Below are 21,079 nucleotides of genomic sequence, written 5' to 3' on the forward strand. Positions count from 1 at the left end.
ATGCGCTGCAGGCTCTTCAGCTCATCCCCTGCAAAATGTTAATAACTATGAAATTATAGGTACACTTAACATTGCGTGGGAGGAAATGGAGGAGAAAGAAAAAAAGAAGGAGGGAAATATTGAACGAGAAAGGGAGGGAAGGAGGGGAGGGATGAAGGAGGGAAGGAAAGAAGGAAAAAAGGAAGGAAGGAAGGGAGGGAGAGAGGGAGAAAGAAAGGGAGAGAGAGGGGAGGGAAAGAGGGAGTGAGGAAGGAAGCGAGGAAAGATGGAAGGAAGAAATGAGGGAGGAGACTGAGAGGTAGGCAGATGAGACAAGATGGACGAGACGAAACATATAACTACGCGACCTGACGTGTTGGCACTGATACTGCATTTCGGCACATGATGTCAAAATAATGAAAGCAAGAGATTGCAAAGTTAGCATACTTTTTATGCACTACAATTTTGATAAAGTTAAGTTTCAGTGAAAGTCTAAAGGGCAAGTTAACAGCCTCCATCTTAGTTGCAGACACAGTAGGGCAATGCTATAAAACATAACTACTTGAACGCTCAAAAAGTTGAGCAGGTCGCTAAAAATAAGCTAAGGACGTTATACGCTGCGTAGGTACCTATGTTAACATTAAAGAACGAAATTCAATTATGGACACTTTCTAAAAACATACAACAATTTAGACAAAATTTATTTAAACATGCTGGTTTGTCGGTGGTTTTCATCATTCATGGGCAGTGACAGTGGTAGGTAAGTGGTAACTGATTTTTTTATATATAGGGGCTAGGAAAATCAAGGCTTTTATGCCAAGATAGTTTAATTTTCTGGCTCTGCTTTGAAAGCCCTTCAAATTTGATATTTGTCATTGGTATGGATATTAAAATAATTAGGCAATAACAATAGGATCCATGACGTGTAAAGCTTGTGTAATCCTAACTTTCCAATTTATTCGAGGGAAAAATGTATGATATTTGCCAATATGTAGAAACTCAGAGCATGCTGTTTCCGATCTTTATCTCACTCAGGAACGAAACAAATCGATTACCCTTACACAGACCATTCCAGCCCATCAAGAACATGGGGTTACCATATGTTCTCATCACAGCATTATAACACTTTGCACTATAAAAGCATGATGGGAAATACAGCTAAGCTTACCTTTAAATCCAAAGTAAGGTCCAATTATCCGTCACTGTATAGGTCAGGTCCGTCTAAGTCAACAAACACGCTCTTCATTAACACCTCGCCCGCCGCCCCGCACAACGTGCTGTGTACTACGCGCTAAAGATGGCGGCCACCGGCAGCCTCGCGACGTATGCTAAAACCCCTTCGTAACTCCCCTTTTACTCCTGTCGGAACGTTCGGGAAAAGTTTTTCGGAAATAATGGAGAGTTGCGTCACAGGGTTATGGGGTGTCACACATGGAGTCATTTCGCCATCCATTAAGAACTCTTGAAAACTCTTTCGCAAAATAAGGAAGGCTCGAAGTTACCCTAGAACACACTCAATAACTCTGCTGGAAAGGGAGTTATCAATGGTTTTAGGGAGTTTTCAGGGGAGCATTTTCAAGAGTTTTGACCCATATGGAGTCAATTTTTTTCTCAGTGATGGGATATGATGTTGCTTCCATGCATTAGGGTGGGTTTCAAGGTCACCGGAAAGTCAGGTCAGGTCATTGACCTTTGATGACCTCGGTTCACTTTTTCGAGTTTTACATGTTTCGAGGCCAGTTTTAGGAGCTGAATTCGAATTTAGCAGCCATATGAACATTTACGAAGTAGTTTTGTTGCCCTCGTAACATGTTGCGAAGCTGTCAGAGGCGGTTGCCACCTACTACGAATACCCTTACTGGTTGACCTGACCTGACCTGACCTGACCTGACCCGACCTGGCCTAAATGCATGAAGACATTATCTGTGATCAAAACTAACATGATATTCGTGATCAGCACCCCGAAAACCCCATAGCAGCCACGCTTTACGACTTTCTAACAGGCCCGATTTTCCCGACTTTTGGGTCATTGACCTGACCTGGAAAGTCAACCGATGACCTAGAACCTTAAAATTGGGTATCATCGACTTCCTCTCGTCACGGCCAACACGCTCGTTTTTTCCGCGAAGCTCTAGCTCGATCAGGGGCGAAACGGCAAGGGAGGGTCCAACGGACCCCCCCCCCCCTTATACGTTTGCGGCTGGAAAACACCAATATGGGCGAGAGTTAAGGTGTTAACCTCGGGTCAAGGTCAGGTCACAGCCTATCAGGTCACGAAGCTGGTCAAAGGAGGTCATATTGCATATCAATCGATTCGGCAGGTCTTTTCATGTCCATTAGTGGCTTTATCGACTCGGTAGCTTTAGTTGATCGGGAGTTATTGACGAAAAACTGATACCCTTGGTTACGTGATAAATGACGTCACGCAAGATCAACAAAGCAAAATTAAAGCATCAGACCTTGCAAGGAGCGCATGAAATCACGATTCCGTGTGCTTGAGAATTTGAGATAGTTGTATATCATTTCCGGACCAAACTAGCAATTTCCATATTCCCCTGACTTTTAATGGTGAGAGACTGACCTGATCTCAGGCGACCCTTCAGAAAATCCGAGATATACATTTATACAAGTTGTGAGACTCTCGATCATACTATAAGATCCTGTAAGTTTCATCTCCCTATGAAAGCTCTGCACTGAGGGTGTAGCGAAGTTGAACATTTTAGGAGTGTGCACACAGTCCTAAAATGTTGAGGACAGTTTAGGACAGTTTCACACAGTTCATTTTAGGACTGCTCATTTATGACGTCATAGATCAGTGACCTGACTTGACTTAAAAATGCGGTTGGCGTAAAAAAATCTGACTTATCAAATCCCGACTAAAAAAATCGACTTATAATCCAGTTAATCAAATCCCGACCATGTTTTTACCTGGCCATTAATGTTTTAGCCTTACAGGTGATTGTTTGAACGCGGAAGATGCTGAATCTTGGTTAACCCCATACTTATCGTATGATAAAGAACGTGAGTGTTAGAAAGTTAATACTTAATTAACAATTTTATTTAGGATAGTTTAATTCAAGTGGGTATAATCCGACTTGACAATTTACTAGGAGGGTTTTGCAGCGCTACTAGTTCGGCATTTAATTATAAATCATTGCTAATTTCGATCCGGATATCGTTATTCAATGCTGGCCTTTGCGTCCTCAGAAAGTTGTTTATAGTCATGAAGGCTTGCATTGACCCATACTTTCCATTTTTCAGCACTATTATTCGCCGTAGTTGACCAGGTGTTTTCTTCAACTCTCCCCTGAATCCTTTGGCTTAGACCTGGCGTATCACCCGTGCATCGCAAGACGCACCTACCACACACAAGTTCATGATCCCCACGAACCCACATCAGCGTCCGTTCGCTTGGTGTGTGACCCCTTGACCTTTGGCCGCGACAACTGCCAGCTTGCTGGAGCACCCCTCCCTACACGCGCTGCCCCGCCTGCTCCCCTCCCTCCCCCCCCCCGGGGTCGTGTCACGAAGGTTCGGGCTTACGCTACTACCGGCCGCTGCGCAGCTGTCACCTAGCGCCTGGGAATGTGTGGTCTGGTGCGGATTCAGCCAACTACCGGCTCGCGACACCAGCGCCACGTAGTGGCGACGGTACATTCTTTTTAGACACACTGTACAGGGTTGAGGCAATGTGCGCATGCGCAGGAACTTGTGCTCTCATGGAGGTGCTTTTGGTACATCGGGCAGTGCCCAATGCTTTTTGGACCTGTTATGGCCTCCGCATCGAAAAACGCTAGATAGAAAGGTTGTAGAGGAAGCTTGAGGCTACCTTTCCCCACAATGATATTGGCACTTTATCTATTAGCTTACGTATGGGGCTCGCTGGAAAAATTTTGATATAACATGGAAACCCTATGGGGTAGTAGTTTTTGAGCGCCCATTTGGCTTAATGCTACCAACTGTTACTGGCTACCCCTGGTTTGTCTACCCGTTTGTCACGGCTTAGGAACAGCAGTCGGCACCGTCCGCACTGACTGCAAATTAGACGAAATTGGCTGCATTTTTTTGCTGTTGAAAGTAGTGATGTCATTTTCCAAAAAATGTCTGACCGATACCGACCGAAACCAAAATTTGGGAAAAATTTCCGACCGAATACCGACCGATAACATCCCAAGCCAAAATTTGACCGAAATTTGACCGAAATTCTATTTGCTATTACTCTACCCCAAAATTAAAATATTTGGTAAATTATGATGGAAAATGATGCGAAATGGCATTTCAGTCCAAGTTCAGTCAATTCTTAGTCACTGCAAAATACATTTTGTGGTAGAAGTTACAATACATTGCTGAGGGTAGCAACACATGGACCTCAGCATTTCACAGATTTGGTTAATTAGAATTGTCAAGAATCTACTGTGGTCTATGTAAGGAAGAATGCTCATTCATGTTGCAAAAGCACGATCAATTAGTAAGTCAAATGGTTGGTAATATGTATGTTCATGACAACATTCCCTAGGAGAAAAGGCGGAATCAAAACACCACAAAACAAATCAAAACTGCTTGGAAACTTGCCTTGAGTCTTGAGATGTGGTCTGAGATACTCTACAAAGAATTTGACACTGAAAATCCAGCTGAAAAGGCAGGTATTAGGTAGCTCTGAGCTTGAATTTTGTCCCAAAAATGATATGAAAATTCATTAAACGGGCACTTTGTCTTATCTCTTGTTAATCTTATCTTTACAAGAAAACAAAATATTAATATGCAGACAAAATTAATACAGTGGCGCCAAAGTGGCGCAAAAAGTAATAGAAGAACCAAGGATTGACTTTTAAGATCCTCTCTTCCCTAAAGAAAGGATGTATGATGATGACGTAATATTTATTTATATGCCCTTTTGGTCGAATTATTGAGGGGAAATTAATTTTCTTGTAGTGAATTACACTCACAATGTTGATTTCATTAGAATTCAATATCGTGTTGGATCATTTACATCAATAAAATAATTCACGAGGCAGCATGTAACGATCCAAAACTTTTTTTTTGCAGCAACTTAATCAGCTGGTTTAAAGTCTCTGTTATGGCGCATCTGTTTCGAAATCCTTCCTTGTGTTTGGAATGCGGAAGATTCCAGAAATCGGACATGGGCCGAATATGTAGTTTTTGTCAAGATTCCTATGTTTGTATGTTGTGGTCATCTAGATTTCAAACATTTGGTTGGTACCTGCAATATTTAATTAAGGAGAATGTGGAATAGTAGAACACCTGTGAAATGTAAATGTGATCACTGCTAAGTGCTAAGTGCTAACTGTCCAGTCTTCAGAAACACATTTCAGTAATTCAAGTTATTTTTGTCCTTGCATTTTTGATGACTGTATAATGATTTTTTGTAGGCAATACTTTTTTGATTACAGGTGAAATTTTAACAGTTAGACTGGAATAGAGTTTCAAATTTGTGTGTACTTGTGGGGTCAACTGAGTCAAAATCAGCCTGCTTGGCTGCTTGTATAAGTTGTGGTTGGACAATGGGTGGCTGCTGCCTGCTGGGTGGGATGGCCAATGAAGATGCCAAAATGTGGCATTTGGCATTTGGGGGAAATTTTGCAACTTTATCATTAACATCCCAATAAATTTCATTTTAACTAGGCAAAAATGGAATACTCTCTCTTTTAGAAAATGGTTTCACTGGCAGGGTGACCGAAAGTGTCCGATTTTTGGGGGGCCTGACCGACCGATTACCAAATCGGTCAGCATATATTTTCGGTAACCGAAATTTTCGGTAACCGATTGACACCACTAGTTGAAAGGTTGCAAGAATATTGAGCCAACGGTTAAGAAGCCGCTGAACGTTAATTGCATTCCAGTTGGATAAAATCGATCACTAAACAATTGATGCAAACGCCATTCAGTTTCGCTGCCGTAAGTGAGCGGAGTCTGCGGAGTATGGGCCGATGACGTCATCCGCCCGCCGGCCGTGATTCGCCCCGATTGGCTGATGTCCATACCTGGTTAGATGGCCTTGGATTCAACTTTTCAGCTTGCAAAAAGCGTCAGGCTGATTTCGCTCCCGTTTTGCTTGCGTTTTGTCCGCGTTTTGCAAGCAGGATCCGGTGTGATTTCGCGGCGCAAAGCGGGACGACCTGCGTGTTGGGAGCGAAAAATATGCCATGTATTTCAATGGAAAAAGCGGGACTCGTTTTGCAGCTGAAAAGCTGTGTTCCGGCCTTTAGGCTACGATGTATGAAGTAGCTGCTTCGTCTGTCCATGCATGTACGATTGACTCAAATTATTGGATTTGGAATTTACAGTTGGTTTCTAGGGGAGAGTGGGGCACATTCGTGCAAAAAAAGGATAAATCCATAAATCTGTTCTTTGGTTGGTGCAATGGCAAAATTGTTGATTGTAGTATGAACTATTGCAGATATTTTTCCTCTTTAACCCGCGCCCCGCTGAGGGTCCTGGATTTCCACGCCCTGCTGGGGTGGGGGGATGGGGTGTTTGAACACCTCCCCCCTTCTAACTCGGCTACTGGGCCACGTAGCGATACGCGGAAGGCGGCGTTCGAAAGAGCGCCAAAAATAATGACGAAATCACTTCGGTCACTTTTTTGGTCACGTCAAAGGTCAGGTCACCTAAGGTCACTGAAGGCAAAATTTCGCCGATTTTCAGGTCGAATGTCGACAATTTCCAAGAAGCCAACGCATAACTCGGGAACCAATAGAGCTACAGCGACGCGGAAAAGCGCATTCGATTGCCCTATTAACCCGCGCCCTGCTGGGGGGGGGGTGTTTGAACACCCCCCCCCCCTTGTGGTTTTTCGCGAATATCTCAAAAACGGCGGCGCGGAGCGCCGCCGTTTTTGGTACACCTTATCATACATCAATTCTACACATGTTGTAAAAATTTCAGACCAAGGTCATTCAAGGTCAGGTCACCAGGTCACTTGAAGTGACCTCACCTCATAAAAACTTTCAATGTCTGTCATAGCTACACCGAGTGACCGATCGCTTTGAAACTTTCAGAGATTGCTAAGAGCAATAGCATGTACAAAATGTATATCTCAGAATTTTGATATCGATGACCTAAGGTCAGGTCAATTTTGCGACCTCCCCATTATAAGTCAATGGGAGAAAATTGAAATGCGCCGCTTTTGGATGAAAGACATTATAAACACTCCCAAACACCGAATTACAAGTGGTTTAGACACACTGAACTTGAAAATGGTGTCCGTGACCCTTGTTTATGCCCTGAGGTCATCTTAGGTCACGAATGGTATCTAACAGTTTTTCGCAAATAACTTTTGATAGAGGCATGCTAGAGCGATGAAAACGCCTTAGATGTGTTCAGCTCGACGATACGGATCGACTGATATGCAACATGACCCTTCCCGGTCAGGTCATGACCTTGACCTGAGGTCAAATTTTCAAGTTGACCTTTCAAGGTCAAGTTATAGTTCATTCGATGCGTCTTGACGAGAGGAACACGATGCCGGTAAAAGTAAGCTCGTACAAGGCTTGGGTCAAAAGTTATTGCAGAAAAACTGTTTTCGAAAAAATCGGCTATTTTTGCAGTTTTTGCCCCCTGCAGGCAAAACCGTTGACGTTAGGTCAAATCTGAGAGAATTACTCAGAAAGGGCGTTAATAGGGCTATCGAATGCGCTTTTCCGCGGCGCTGTAGCTCTATTGGTTCCCGAGTTATGCGTTGGCTTCTTGGAAATTTTCGACATTCGACCTGGAAATCGGCGAAATTTTGCCTTCAATGACCTCTGGTGACCTGACCTTTGACCTGACCAAAAAATTGACCGAAGTGATTTCGTCATTATTTTTTACGCTCTTTCGAACGCCGCCTTCTGCGTATCGCTACGTGGCCCAGGAGCCGAGTTACAAGGGGGGGGGGTGTTCAAACACCCCCCCAGCAGGGCGTGGAAATCCAGGACCCCCAGCAGGGCGCGGGTTAACCTTCGCCCCAGTGGGGGGGCATATGTTACCACCCTGTCGCGTTTTTTGCGTGTGAATAAAAAACCGCGGCGCGTAGCGCCGCGCCGCTTGGGGTAGCTTTTGGTACGTCAATTTTGGACAATGTGTGAAATTTTTAACCCCAGGTTATGTCAGGTCAGGTCACCAGGTCAAGTTAACTGACAAAGCCTAAAAAAAAGTTTGCAATCATGTCCAGCCTGCAGTGTTTGTCAGAAAGGTTTCAAACTTGGTGGATTGCATGCTGTTATAGGCGCCTACAATTTGTATATCTCGGATTTTTTATATCCGTGACCTAAGGTCAGGTCAGTGGCGAAACCTTTCCATTACAAGTCAATGGAGAAAAATGAAAATGCCTCTAGATCCGTGTGTACGCATCGGAACAGTCCAAATATTTCAGAATCACAATGATTTAGTCCAAGTTTGTGATGACCAAGGTGTCATTTTTGCTGATAGCCTCTAGACAGGTCATCCGAGGTCACTTGAGGCTACAAACAGTTTTTTGCCAATAACTCGCGCTTGGAAAGAGATAGAACGCTGGGGATGGTCTCATTGTGTTTGCCTTGTTGAGACTCATCGACTGATATGCAACATGACCTTTTCCGGTAAGGTCATGACCTTGACCTGAGGTCAAATTTTCAACTTGACCTTTCAAGATCAAATTATCGTTCATTCGACGCGTCTCGGCGAGAGGAACACGATTCTGGCAATAGAAATGTCGTGGCTTTTTGTAGTCGAAAGTTATTGTCGAAAAACTCTTTTCGTAAAAACAGCTATTTTTGGACTTTTTGCCTTCTGGAGGCCAAACCATTGACCTGAGGTCAATATTGATAATGACCTTTTCAAAAGAAGAGTTCAAAAGCTATCGATTGCTCTTCCCTGCGTTATTCTAGCTACCATAGTTCCTGAGATAGCGGCATGTTTTCTAAAAAATATAATGACAATTGGCAAATTTTGACCTTTGATGACCTCTGGTGACCCCAATATTGCTCTAAGGTGAAAAATGACTGAAATACTTTCAAACGTTCGCATTGAGAGCTATCGACTGCTTTTTACCGCGTCTTTCTAGCCCTCTTAGTTTTTGAGTTAGAGGTGGGTGGTAACATATGCCCCCCCCCCCTCACTAGGGCGAAGTTGGCTGAGACCGCCACTGGGGCGCGGGTTAACGCCCTTTCTGGTCAATTCTCTCAGACTTGACCTATCAAGCTCGATCAGGGGTAAACGGCAAGAGGGGGGCTCCAACTTCCAATGAACCCCCGCCTATGCGCTCACAGCTGGTAAAACACCAATAGGTATGGGCGAAGGTCAACCCTATGGTGCTAATCTTTTTACTTTGCAGGCTTAACCCGCGCCCGGCTGGGGGTCCTGGATTTCCACGCCCTGCTGGGGGGGGGGGGTGTTTGAACACCCCCCTTGTAACTCGGCTCCTGGGCCACGTAGCGATACGCGGAAGGCGGCGTTCGAAAGAGCGTCAAAAATAATGACGAAATCACTTCTGTCAATTTTTTGGTCAGGTCAAAGGTCAGGTCACCAGAGGTCATTGAAGGCAAAATTTCGCCGATTTCCAGGTCGAATATCGAAAATTTCCAAGAAGCCAACGCATAACTCGGGAACCAATAGAGCTACAGCGCCGCGGAAAAGCGCATTCGATAGCCCTATTAACGCCCTTTCTGAGTAATTCTCTCAGATTTGACCTAACGTCAACGGTTTTGCCTGCAGGGGGCAAAAACTGCAAAAATAGCCGATTTTTTCGGAAACAGTTTTTCGGCAATAACTTTTGACCCAAGCCTTGTACGAGCTTACTTTTACCGGCATCGTGTTCCTCTCGTCAAGACGCATCGAATGAACTATAACTTGACCTTGAAAGGTCAACTTGAAAATTTGACCTCAGGTCAAGGTCATGACCTGACCGGAAAGGGTCATGTTGCATATCAGTCGATCCGTATCGTCGAGTTGAACACATCTAAGGCGTTTTCATCGCTCTAGCATGCCTCTATCAAAAGTTATTTGCGAAAAACTGTTAGATACAATTCGTGACCTAAGATGACCTCAGGGCATAAAAAAGGGTCACGGACACCATTTTCATGTTCAGTGTGTCTAAACCACTTGTAATTCAGTGTTTGGGAGTGTTTATAATGTCTTTCGTCCAAAAGAGGCGCATTTCAATTTTCTCCCATTGACTTATAATGGGGAGGTCGCAAAATTGACCTGACCTTAGGTCACCGATATCAAAATTCCGAGATATACATTTTATAGATACTGCTACTCTTATCAATCGCTGAAAGTTTCAAAGCGATCGGTCACTCGGTGTAGCTATGACAGACATTGAAACTTTTTATGAGGTGAGGTCACTTCAAGTGACCTGGTGACCTGACCTTGAATGACCTTGGTCTGAAATTTTCACAACATGTGTAGAATTGATGTATGATAAGGTATACCAAAAACGGCGGCGCTCCGCGCCGCCGTTTTTGAGATATTCGCGAAAAACCACAAGGGGGGTGTTCAAACACCCCCCCAGCAGGGCGCGGGTTAACCCGCGAGTTGCTGGGGGGGGGGGGGGCGTTAAACGCCCCTACTTTTTTCGCCGGGCCATAGCATAAAAACGGCGCGCCGCAGGCGCGCCAAATTTTGGGTACCTGTAGGGAATTGATTGAAGTTTATTATGGAAAATTTCAAAAAATCGGTCGGAAATTTTTTTGAGATATTGAGGTTTTAGTGACGTCATGATTTCTGAGTTTTCGACCAAAAACGGCATATGTCCAAAAAAATCATATAAAATCACAGAATAGACATACAGACACGCCGTAAAGCCATTAGACTGCCAGTACCATGAACAGTCAAATGGCTTTCTTCGATTGTTGATTATCGTTTCTGTCGCGGAGGACCGCTTGATTACATAGCAGGTTCAGCGCGAGCTCCAAATAAATATGAGCTGATTTAGAGGAAAAAAAAGTGGGAACTACTTCTGAAGTGGGTCAATAAAGTGAAGCAATGTAGAAACAGTATTTGAATATTAAGTCGAATTAAGCAATTAACCCTCGCACGACCAGGCCATTTCTCATAACACGAACGACCAGGGGGGGTTGTTACGACCCCCCCCCCCCCCTGGCGTTTCGAAACGGAAGGTCGTAGAGCTTAGCAAAAAAAAAAACCAACGGATTGCTCTCAACGAGATCTCGCGATTGGTGGTATATTTTTGGTCCTAGGTCAACATTTGACCTACTTATGACCGGTCAAAGGTCAAATTTTCCAAAAAAATCAAACTTTGTCAACTTTCCGCGGCGATTGCGGCAAAACGGTAAGAGATATCGACTTGAAACCTTCACTATCGTGGTCCTTGATCAATTCTCTATCGTTTGGTATGTATTTCGTTTCCCTAGCTCTAAAAATGGCGCGTTGGGAGCGCCGGAAGTCGGCAAGGTCACAGTCGGCGGCAGAAATTCGAAAAATCAAAATTTAAATTTTTGAAATCTGATTGTATTTTTGGATTTGGGAGGTCCATTTGCTCCCTATAGGAGCTAATATTGCTGCATATTCCCATTGAGGTGACAAGAATTAGCAAAATAGTGGTTCGGGCGCTTTTCAAAAATAGTACCGGACGCTGTTCCTCTTGTGACGTCATAGCTCCGTGACCTGACCTGACCCGGTCAATTTTCTTGCACCACACGATAGCCAATGCTTGCCCCAACATGCATGGGAAGTTTCATCATGATCCATCAAACAATGTGGGTATCACCGGCAGAAAACCTAGGGATTCGGCGCACATATTTGGTAACTGTCGGGTCGGCCGGAGGCTGTACCTCTTATGACGTCATAACTCCGTGACCTGACATGACCCGATCAATTTTTTTTCGGCAAAAGATGCGCAAAGGTTGCCCCAGAGGGTATTGAAAATTTCAGCCCGCTACGACAAGCCGTTTAGCGTGCACTTCGAAAAAACCTCAGGGAGGGGGGTTGATACAACCCCCCCCCCCCGCCCTAGGCGTTCTAGGGTTAAGACAAAACACAACGCGAGTAAAATATCACAAACATTTGATGCCGCGATGACCCGGATGTTAAGCTATTGATTATCACATTGCATTGAGCAAAGCTAACGTAATTAAGCTCTTTGAAGTTTGATTGAGTGAAGAAACGGACAGTTACGATTAGCATTTGCATGAGTTTTAATGTACAGTAAATGATGAAGCTTGGGTGTAATTAATATTATAAAGCTGTGTAGGTAAGTGAATTTAGAATATCGGCGAGCAAGAATGGCCGGAAAGAAGAAGAAAGGAACACAGCCCCCTGAAGGTTCAGAACAGATGGCGGAAGACAACGCGACGGAGCTCTCCCTAAAGAAGAACATGGCGGCAACAGTGAGAGAGTTTCATAAAGCTCAGAGGGAACTCAACTCGCTAGTCGAAAGCGGAGAGTTAACTGTAGGGAACTCAACAGAAATATTGGAGTCCATGGACAACCTGACTGAAAAACTGAATGAAATTGGGGAAGCTCTAAGCTTAAAGATGTCTGAACAAACAGAAAGAGAAGAGCTGTGGATAGAGATAGAACAGATGGAGAAGGACGGCAGAGAAGCAATAAGATTCGCCAACAAAGTGATCAGAGAGAAATTGGCTTCCGTAAGTTCCCAAGGAAATGAAGAAGCACCAAGAGCGCAGAAGAAAGCAGAGGCTAGAACCGCTCGAATCGACTGGGGCGCGTATGGATTAAAAAATCCCCCGCTGTCGGTCTTCTCCGGGGACAACAGAAAATATGAAGACTGGAAGACCACGTTTGATGCATTTGTCGACGGCGAAGAAATTCCAGAGAAGTTTAAGATGATGCAGCTTCGCAACTGTCTTTCCGGAGAGCCACTCAAGCTGGTGGAAAGATACAGCCCTACCAAAGCCGGATATGACAAGGCTAGGAGTGAATTGGATCGAAGGTATGGAGGGTCGGGCCGCCGGATACGGTATCAGACGGAAGAAATCAGACACCTGAGACCGGTCCGTCAGGGCTCATACAAAGATCTCGAAGATCTAGCCGATCGAGTGCAGAGTCTGGTGACCCAGCTTGAAGAACATGGAGGGGCTGGAGATCTCTCGGACGTCTCAGCCTATTATATTCTTGTACAAGAAAAGCTGCCAGCCACCTACCTCAAGAGTTACAAGCGCTGGCTGCAAGTTCAAAAAGAAAAGGACAGCTTCACTCTCTTCGCCGGTTGGCTCTCAGATGAAGCGGTGTGTGAGAGAGATGCCCATGAAATGAGCGGAGCCGGAAGCAGTCACTGGCAGTCAGAAGACCGAAAGGAGTCGAAACCGAGGCACGGAGAGAAACGAGGCGAACACGAATACAAGAAGAGCTTCAATGCAAGAAGTGAACACCGTGCCAAAGAGAATGGACCCATGAAGTGCATGTACTGCGGCGGAGAGCACAAGTTGGAAGTGTGCCCCATGTTTTGCCAGTGGACTGTTGGGAGCAGGTACCACTTCTGCAAGACGGAGGGTATATGTTTTCGCTGCCTTTCAGGAACTCACAACGGCCGTAACTGTCGCCAGTATCCTGGCTATTCTGTCGCGGCGTGCGGCGGCAGCCATCATACACTACTGCACGCTGAAGCCAGCGGTTTGACCTGCTCCGAGGCTCCCAGCGGAGGCGCAGCCATTCGGGAGACAGAACAGAGGACCGCTAATGCTTCGCAGGTGTTCAAAACAAAACAGGTTCAAGAAGACACGAACACCGTAGCGTTCCAGACAGTCCCTGTCAGACTGACCAATGGAACAAGATCAGTGGTGGTGAACGCGCTGCTCGACCCCTGCTCGGACGCAAGTTTCGTCACCAGAGCCACTGCTGAAGAGCTGAAACTCAGTGGAACCGAAGAAATGTTTGAGTTGGGGACGGTGAATGGAAATGAATCGGTGAACATGAAGAAAACCGAAGTGAAGATGAGTTCTCTGGATGAGAAGTTTGGCATTGACTTGAGTGCCTTCGTCATTGATGACCTGTCAAGTGCTTCTACGATCGGTGATTGGAATGGCATCAAGTTGAAGTGGGACCACCTGAAGTCTCTGCCATTTCCAACACCTACGAAGAAGCAAGGCGTTGACATGCTCATCGGACTTGCCAGGAACACCATGGAACTCTTCATTCCGCTGGAGACTGTGAAGGGCGGTGAAGACGATCCAGTGGGTATCAAAACACCGTTGGGATGGACGGCATTCGGACTTCTCGGATATGAGCGCAGCGGAAGCAACAGCAAGACGATGAGAACGAACATGAAGGTGATGAAGTTGGAAGAGTTGAAGAAGCTGAAGTTGGCTCCTTCCGAAGAGGCGCCACCAAAACCGGAGAAGCACAATGAAGAAGAAATCGAAGCAATGAAGGCAATGACCAGTTTGGACCTGATCGGGATCCAAAATGAAGCTGAAGTTCTGTCCCATGAAGACAAGATAGCGACAAAAATGATGGAGACTCCTCTGAAGTTTGATGGCGAGCGCTATGAAGTTGCTGTCCCGTGGCGAGACGGAAGGCCAAACCTACACGGAAACTTTGGATACGCGGTCAAAAGGCTCGAGAGGACCGAGAAGTCGTTGAAGAAGGCGGGGAAGGAGCTGCTGACGGACTACGACGCCGTCTTCAAAGACTACCTCTCCAAGGGCTACATGAAGAAGCTTGAAGGTGAAGACAGGATGACTGCTGAAGAGGACGGATGGTTTCTGCCACATTTTCCTGTGATAAGAAGCGACCGAGTCACCACGAAACTGAGAGTGGTCTATGACGCTGCCGCCAACTTCAGAGGCAGAAGTCTCAACAGCCAGCTCTACACGGGTCCATCAATGTGCAACGACCTCATTGAAGTTTTCCTCGGTTTCCGTCGGCACCCAATCGCCCTCACGGGCGATGTGAAGGAAATGTTCCTGCAGGTGAAACTTCCAGAGGAAGATCAGAAGTATCACAGAGTGATGTGGAGGAACGGTGATGAAGAACGTGAAGTTGATGTATATGAAGCGAGCAGGTGGTTATTCGGCAACGCAGCAGCACCCTTTGCAGCGCAGTTTGTTGTGAAGCGGAACGCCGAGATTCACGCAGAGAAGCTTCCCTTGGCTGCAAATGTCGTGAATGATTCGTTCTATATGGATGACGCCATCACCTCATTTGAAGATGTCGAAGCAGCAGTGGAAGCTCGGAAACAGCTGACCGATCTCATGGCAGGTGCTGGAATGAAGATAAGGAAGTGGATGAGCAGCCACACAAAAGTCATGGAAACTGTGCCACCTTAGGATCGAGCTGAGAAGTCTTCCGTGAAAATCGAACAACATTCTTCTCCAAACAAGGCCCTGGGTGTTGTCTGGAACGCAGAAGATGATGTGATCAGCGTCAGCTCCGGTCCGAGGACAGATGAAGCTGAAGACAAAGGCACAATCAGAACCAAGAGAAGTTGTCTGAAAGTTCTAGCCTCCGTGTTCGATCCGCTCTGCCTCTGCTCGCCTTTCACGGTCACAGGGAGGCTGCTGTTTCAACAGACATGGCAGCTGAATCTGGACTGGGATGATGACCTCCCACCGGAGCTGGAACGGAGATGGAGAAGATGGGAGTCAGAGCTGCGAAGATTGGAGTCAGTGAACGTGCCTCGCTGTCTGCATCCATTTGAAGAGATCTGCCGGCAGGAGATACACGTGTTTTCAGACGCGTCAGAGTCTGCATACGCCGCCGCTATATGCGTAGTAAGTCAACAGGATGAAGAAAGGTCATCAAGACTGGCCATGTCAAGGGTCAGAGTGGCGCCCAAGTCGACAAAAGTCAGCATACCACGGCTCGAACTCATGGGAGCACTGCTTGGCGCCCGGCTAGTGAAGAAGGTGTGCAAGATGATGAACATTCCGATGACCGGAGTATTCTTCTGGTCAGACTCAGTGAATGTTCTCTGCTGGATCCGCAACGACGTCAGCAGGTTCCAGAGCTTCATGGCACACCGGGTGTCGGAAATCAGAGACACTACAGAGCCAAGACAGTGGCAGCACGTGCCCGGGACAAGAAACCCAGCCGACCTGCCGACCAGAGGCCAGAGCTCGGATGAGGTGGCCCAAAGCAAGATGTGGTGGGAAGGTCCTGACTTCCTGTGTCAGCCACCCGATTATTGGCCAGAGAAGAAAGATTTCTCACAGGAGAAATTCGACAGAAGTGATGATCGACAGACAAAACAGGTGAAGAACACGCAGATGAAGAAGCTGGAAAAGGAGTCACGCCTTGATCCTGCTCGTTTCTCATCTTGGGTGAAGTTGGTGCGAACCACTGCTTACGTGCTAAGGTTCGTGTCAAATCTGAAGACGAGGTCCGGCCGTGACCTACAGCTGACCTCAGACGCCTCACTGGTGCATCCATTGTATCCATCTGAGCTGAAGACGGCGGAGACGTTCTGGGTGAAGCTGGCTCAAAGTGAGTTTGAAGAAGAGAAGCGTCAGCTCGTGGCTCAGGCAGGCCACTCCGGCACAGGAAAGCGGCCAAGGGAGCTAAAGGACAGCAGCATTCGACGGCTATCTCCATTCTTGGATGGCGATGGCATTCTTCGAGTCGGTGGTCGCGTGCGCCGGTCAGATATACCGTTCGAAGCAAGACACCAGCGCTGTTACCCAAACAGCACGCCGTGACTTGTCTCATCATCGAGCAGACACACAAAGACGCAGACCACGAGATGGGAGTGGAGCACACCATTTCCGAGCTGAGGCAGCGGTTCTGGATCATCGCCGCAAGAGAAGCTGTCAAACGAACCATACGCACCTGCCCGGAGTGCATCAGAAGACAACGCCACCAACTTCGTCGGAGCAAGCAAGGAGATCAAGAAGCTACTGCTTCAGCTTGATGAAGATCAAGTCAAAGACAAGACAGCGCACCTCTACATCAAGTGGCACTTCATCCCGCCGGGAGCGCCTCACTTCAACGGTGGATGTGAGGCAACAGTGAAGTGTGTGAAGAGGAGCCTGCGCAAAACGCTGCAGAGTGCAGACCTGACTGATGAAGAGCTACAGACTTCTTTCTGTCGCGCCGAGGCGCTGCTGAACTCTCGGCCAATCACAGCGGTGTCGTCCGATCCAAATGACGGCCCTCCGCTGAACCCGGCGTCGTTCCTGCTGGGTCATAATGAAGTTGACCTGGCACCGACCTCCTGTAACGACAGCAACTACCTGAAGCGAAGGTGGCAGCGGCTGGAACAACTCAACAGGGAATTCTGGCGCCGCTGGGTCCGAGAGTACCTGCCGAGTCTGCACGCCAGACAGAAATGGACCGAGGCGTCACGGAACATCCAAGAAGGCGAAGCAGTCCTGCTCGTCGACCAGACCGTGCCGCGCGGCTCGTGGCCCCTGGGAAGAGTCACCGCCACGTTCCCCGGCCCGGACGGACTGGTGCGGGTCGCTGAGGTCAAAACGTCAAAGGGCGTCTACAGGAGACCAGTGACGAAGATCGTCAGACTGGAGCTGGATCAGTGATGCAAGGGACTGATCGAGACATGTGAGGTGTGATAGTGATTCAGAGTGATTGGGAATCACTCAGCGTGGGGGGTGATGTCGCGGAGGACCGATTGATTACATAGCAGGTTCAGCGCGAGCTCCAAATAAATATGAGCTGATTTAGAGGAAAAAAGTGGGAACTACTTCTGAAGTGGGTCAATAAAGTGAAGCAATGTAGAAACAGTATTTGAATATTAAGTCGAATTAAGCAATTAAGACAAAACACAACGCGAGTAAAATATCACAAACAGTTTCACATTTTCCAAAATGTTGAAGTGAATCTTGGCAATTTCTCGTGACTACTTCACGACCATGATACATGCATTTCTTAAATTGAACTTTTTTAGCCAAACACGTACACATATGGTAAAATGAATGTCACCATCGTGTTCTACGGCCCAAATTACCCATAAAACATGTGTCACAGGCTGCGAATATCAGTTTTGATTTTCGGGTATATGTGCCTGCCCGGTTGACCTGACCTTGACCCTGACCTATGCTTGACTGACCCCTACATGGAGCTGACACTCTTGTAGGCCTTATATGATGGATTGTGCACCGTTTTGACAGAGTTTATGACGAGAGGCGCCCTTTGCGAAGTCCTGAAGTCCATGCTACTGAAAGCCCGATTTCAGGTGTTTCACCTGACCTTGACCTGACCTGTGACCTCAAAATTCAACTTTAAAGTACTCATCTGAAGCGTCTCGTCGCGTTCTTTCGTTTTCCGCCTCGTGCGTTTCGCTGCGCCTATTGGTTCTCGAGTTATCGGCTGGGGGCGTTTAACGCCCCCCCCCCCCCCAGCAAACGGTGGGTGGCGAAATACCCCAGCAACTGCCGGGTTAAGTTGACTCGTGTTTTTCAAACCTTTCATTTTGTCAGCCTCGCGAACATCGAAGATCCCAAATCAGTGAACGTGGCGACAAGGCATCTGGTAGAAGAAATGATACAGCAAGATCCAACAAAAAGACCATCAAGCACCTACGTGGTCAACCATCCGGCTTTGTGGACATCAGAGCAAACGGAGAAGTTTTTCCAGGTAAGAATAACTTAACCTTATTCACCCAATAGTCAAAATTGATGGGAAAATGATCAATAACATGCCAACATTGTATTAGTTATTTTAGTTTACCAAATAGCAATATAACAACAAACTTTCGACAACATTTCCATTATCATCGAATGCTTGTCTGTTTTATTGCTATTTGATAAACTAAAAGAGCCTGTGCAATTTTTGGCATGTTATTGATCATTTTCAAATCCGACTGTCATTTCTTCGCTCATGCCTACCATCCAAACGATTAAGAAAAAAAATCACCTATTTCAAGGAGCACGCCTTTTGGGGCAAACAAGGGTCATACTCATAATACATCCTTAGTAGGGTAGTACGTACCGGGACGGCTGGGACCACTTCTGCGCCTGCCATCTATCGGGAGTGTTTGGAACTACAGCGGGCGCCGGCCGGCCGCGCCGCGCGCCGCCGTTAGGGGGCTATGGAGGCGAGTGAAGTGGTGTAAAACTAGACGAATTTTTCGCTTGTAAAGCAAAAAACGAAAAATGTACACTCACTACGGTGTTCAGGAAAGCACTGGGAACAATATGGATATAATTTAAAGGTAGTACGATGCGAACTGTTGGTTCCCTAGAACAGTATTTACATACTTGTAGGAGATAGGGCTTTAACATTACTGGAGCTTCCAAGCTGCGTTCGCAAAGTACTTGATCGTAAATGTTTCCATTAAGAGGCACAAATCTAAAAATGTACAGTCAGAGCGTTGTTCCCAATGCTTCTAGGTACATAATGAGCATAAATTTAGCTTGAAGTGTCATGACACCTTGGTTCCCTGTCCACTTTAAAACGACACTTTGTGCCGCAGAGCCTATCTCTTCCAATGGAGGGCGGCTGGGTGGCGGTTGTAGTGGTGGACAAGATAATTCTTGAGTGAAATGAAATCATCTGCTTTCAAAGAATAATTTCGAAGAACTTGTAATAATTGACAAATGAACGTTAATTAGTGTATATTTTCAAGTTCATGGCAAATAAAAAGATTTTAAACAATGCTTGTGAACCCCAGTACCGCCGCGCGAGTAAACAAGTACTCGACGTACGGTCTGCCCGCCACTTCTGAAATTGGTCCGCGGCCGGCCGGCCGCGACCCGACACGAAGTACACAAGTACATGATTCAAGTGTTTCTTATTGTAAATTACGCACCAGTACAACGCCTTTTGGGGCGACTAACGGAGCGAGCGAGAGGATGGGCCTTGCACGTGCGAAATTTCGAGGGGGTGCCTCCAACTGACTTGTGCACGGCACCCTACTAACCGGTCTCTAGCGATGTGCCAAATTTGAGCACAATCGGCCCAGCCGTTCTCGAGATCTGGGAGCGGCACCCTGCACGTGCGCACATGCAGAAAGGGTCCCAACTCTGGCACGTGGATATGCAGTGCCTAGTGGGTGCCTACCTACATGCCAACTTTCAGCGCAATCGGCCAATTAGTTACCGAGATATTGTAACAATTACGAAACTGACACCTCTTCGTTTTGCACGTGGCACGTGCATAAGGGGTCACCCACATGCATCGAAAATAGTCCAATACTTGGTAGAAGGAATGAAGCTACCCTACAAAAATTACCGCGTGTAAATCGGTCAAGTGGTTGCTGAGATAGGTATAAGCCTCGCAAAAGCGTCCGCACGGCCGGCCGGCCGGCCGCTCATACTCAGAAATTTCAAGGAAAGACTACGCTCGCTTCGCTCGCTCCGTAACAAAATCTCCGGTACAGTACAATCTTGATCACGGTGTTTTCAGAAAGAAGTACCAAATTATAACCAACAGTTTGCGCACTAATTTCAAAAAATGCTCGAAAACAAAATATAAAACACATGATTCATTATCGGAATTCTGCGACTAAATTCCCAGCGTATGTGATAAAGGTAAAAATTAAAAAAGCTATTATTCTTGTTGACACGTGCTGATATATAAGCCGGTACGAACATTTTCGTATTGTTGTTCACTTTTTACAACGATCTGAAATAATCCTGTAAGTCATTTATTACTTTTGCTCTTCAAAGAAAGTTGGTGACACCCCGTAGAGGCCATCCTTTGAAGAAATCCTCTTCACCTATGCATGTGTACCTAATCAAAGGTCCAAATGAAGTAGGTATGTCAGCAAACCTAAAGACGATCCTCGTCAGTGATTGTAATTGTCGTTTTGTACTGTCCTAAGGCTGTCAGCGACTGCATCAAAGAAGACAAAGAACATGGCCCTGTGCTGAAGAAGGCTGTCAATGAAGAACTCGATCTTGCGTTCGTCACAGAACTGGTCAAACTGAAAGAATGGAAGAAAGTCGTCGACGCCACTCTGGATAAAGGGGCTTTCGAGAGCTACCAGGGGACCACTGCAGAACTACTTAGGTTGATAAGAAACAAGGTGATGTAAAAATTTTTATTATCTTTGCTTGTTTTTCGTTTACATTAGCGACGCACCACCAACGAAGGTCGATTAGCAAACACCTCATTTCGTAGAGTAGAATTTTCACGATGCACAATGCACATTGCACAATTCACATCCAAGATGGTATCTCGAAGAAGCGCTACACAGATCAGCACCAGTCCATACTGCACTACTCCCACTTTTGATGATCTGTTC

General features: G+C 46.3%; 1 protein-coding gene across 1 annotated transcript in view; it reads left to right on the top strand.

The window, feature by feature from the left end:
- Nucleotides 1-20,860, top strand: part of LOC122371086 (serine/threonine-protein kinase/endoribonuclease IRE1-like) — a gene marked incomplete at its 3' end in the record, with an annotated part of 133,332 nt that extends 112,472 nt beyond the window's left edge. The window contains exons 8-9 of the mRNA XM_043347176.1: nucleotides 18,312-18,468; nucleotides 20,657-20,860. Coding sequence (XP_043203111.1) covers nucleotides 18,312-18,468; nucleotides 20,657-20,860 — 361 coding nt within the window. The remainder of the gene's footprint in view (nucleotides 1-18,311; nucleotides 18,469-20,656) is intronic.
- Nucleotides 20,861-21,079: the final 219 nt, after the last annotated feature.

Source organism: Amphibalanus amphitrite, unplaced genomic scaffold (genome assembly GCF_019059575.1).
Source record: "Amphibalanus amphitrite isolate SeventyFive unplaced genomic scaffold, NRLGWU_Aamphi_draft 001203F_arrow, whole genome shotgun sequence".
NCBI classification, from domain to species: Eukaryota; Metazoa; Arthropoda; class Thecostraca; order Balanomorpha; family Balanidae; genus Amphibalanus; species Amphibalanus amphitrite.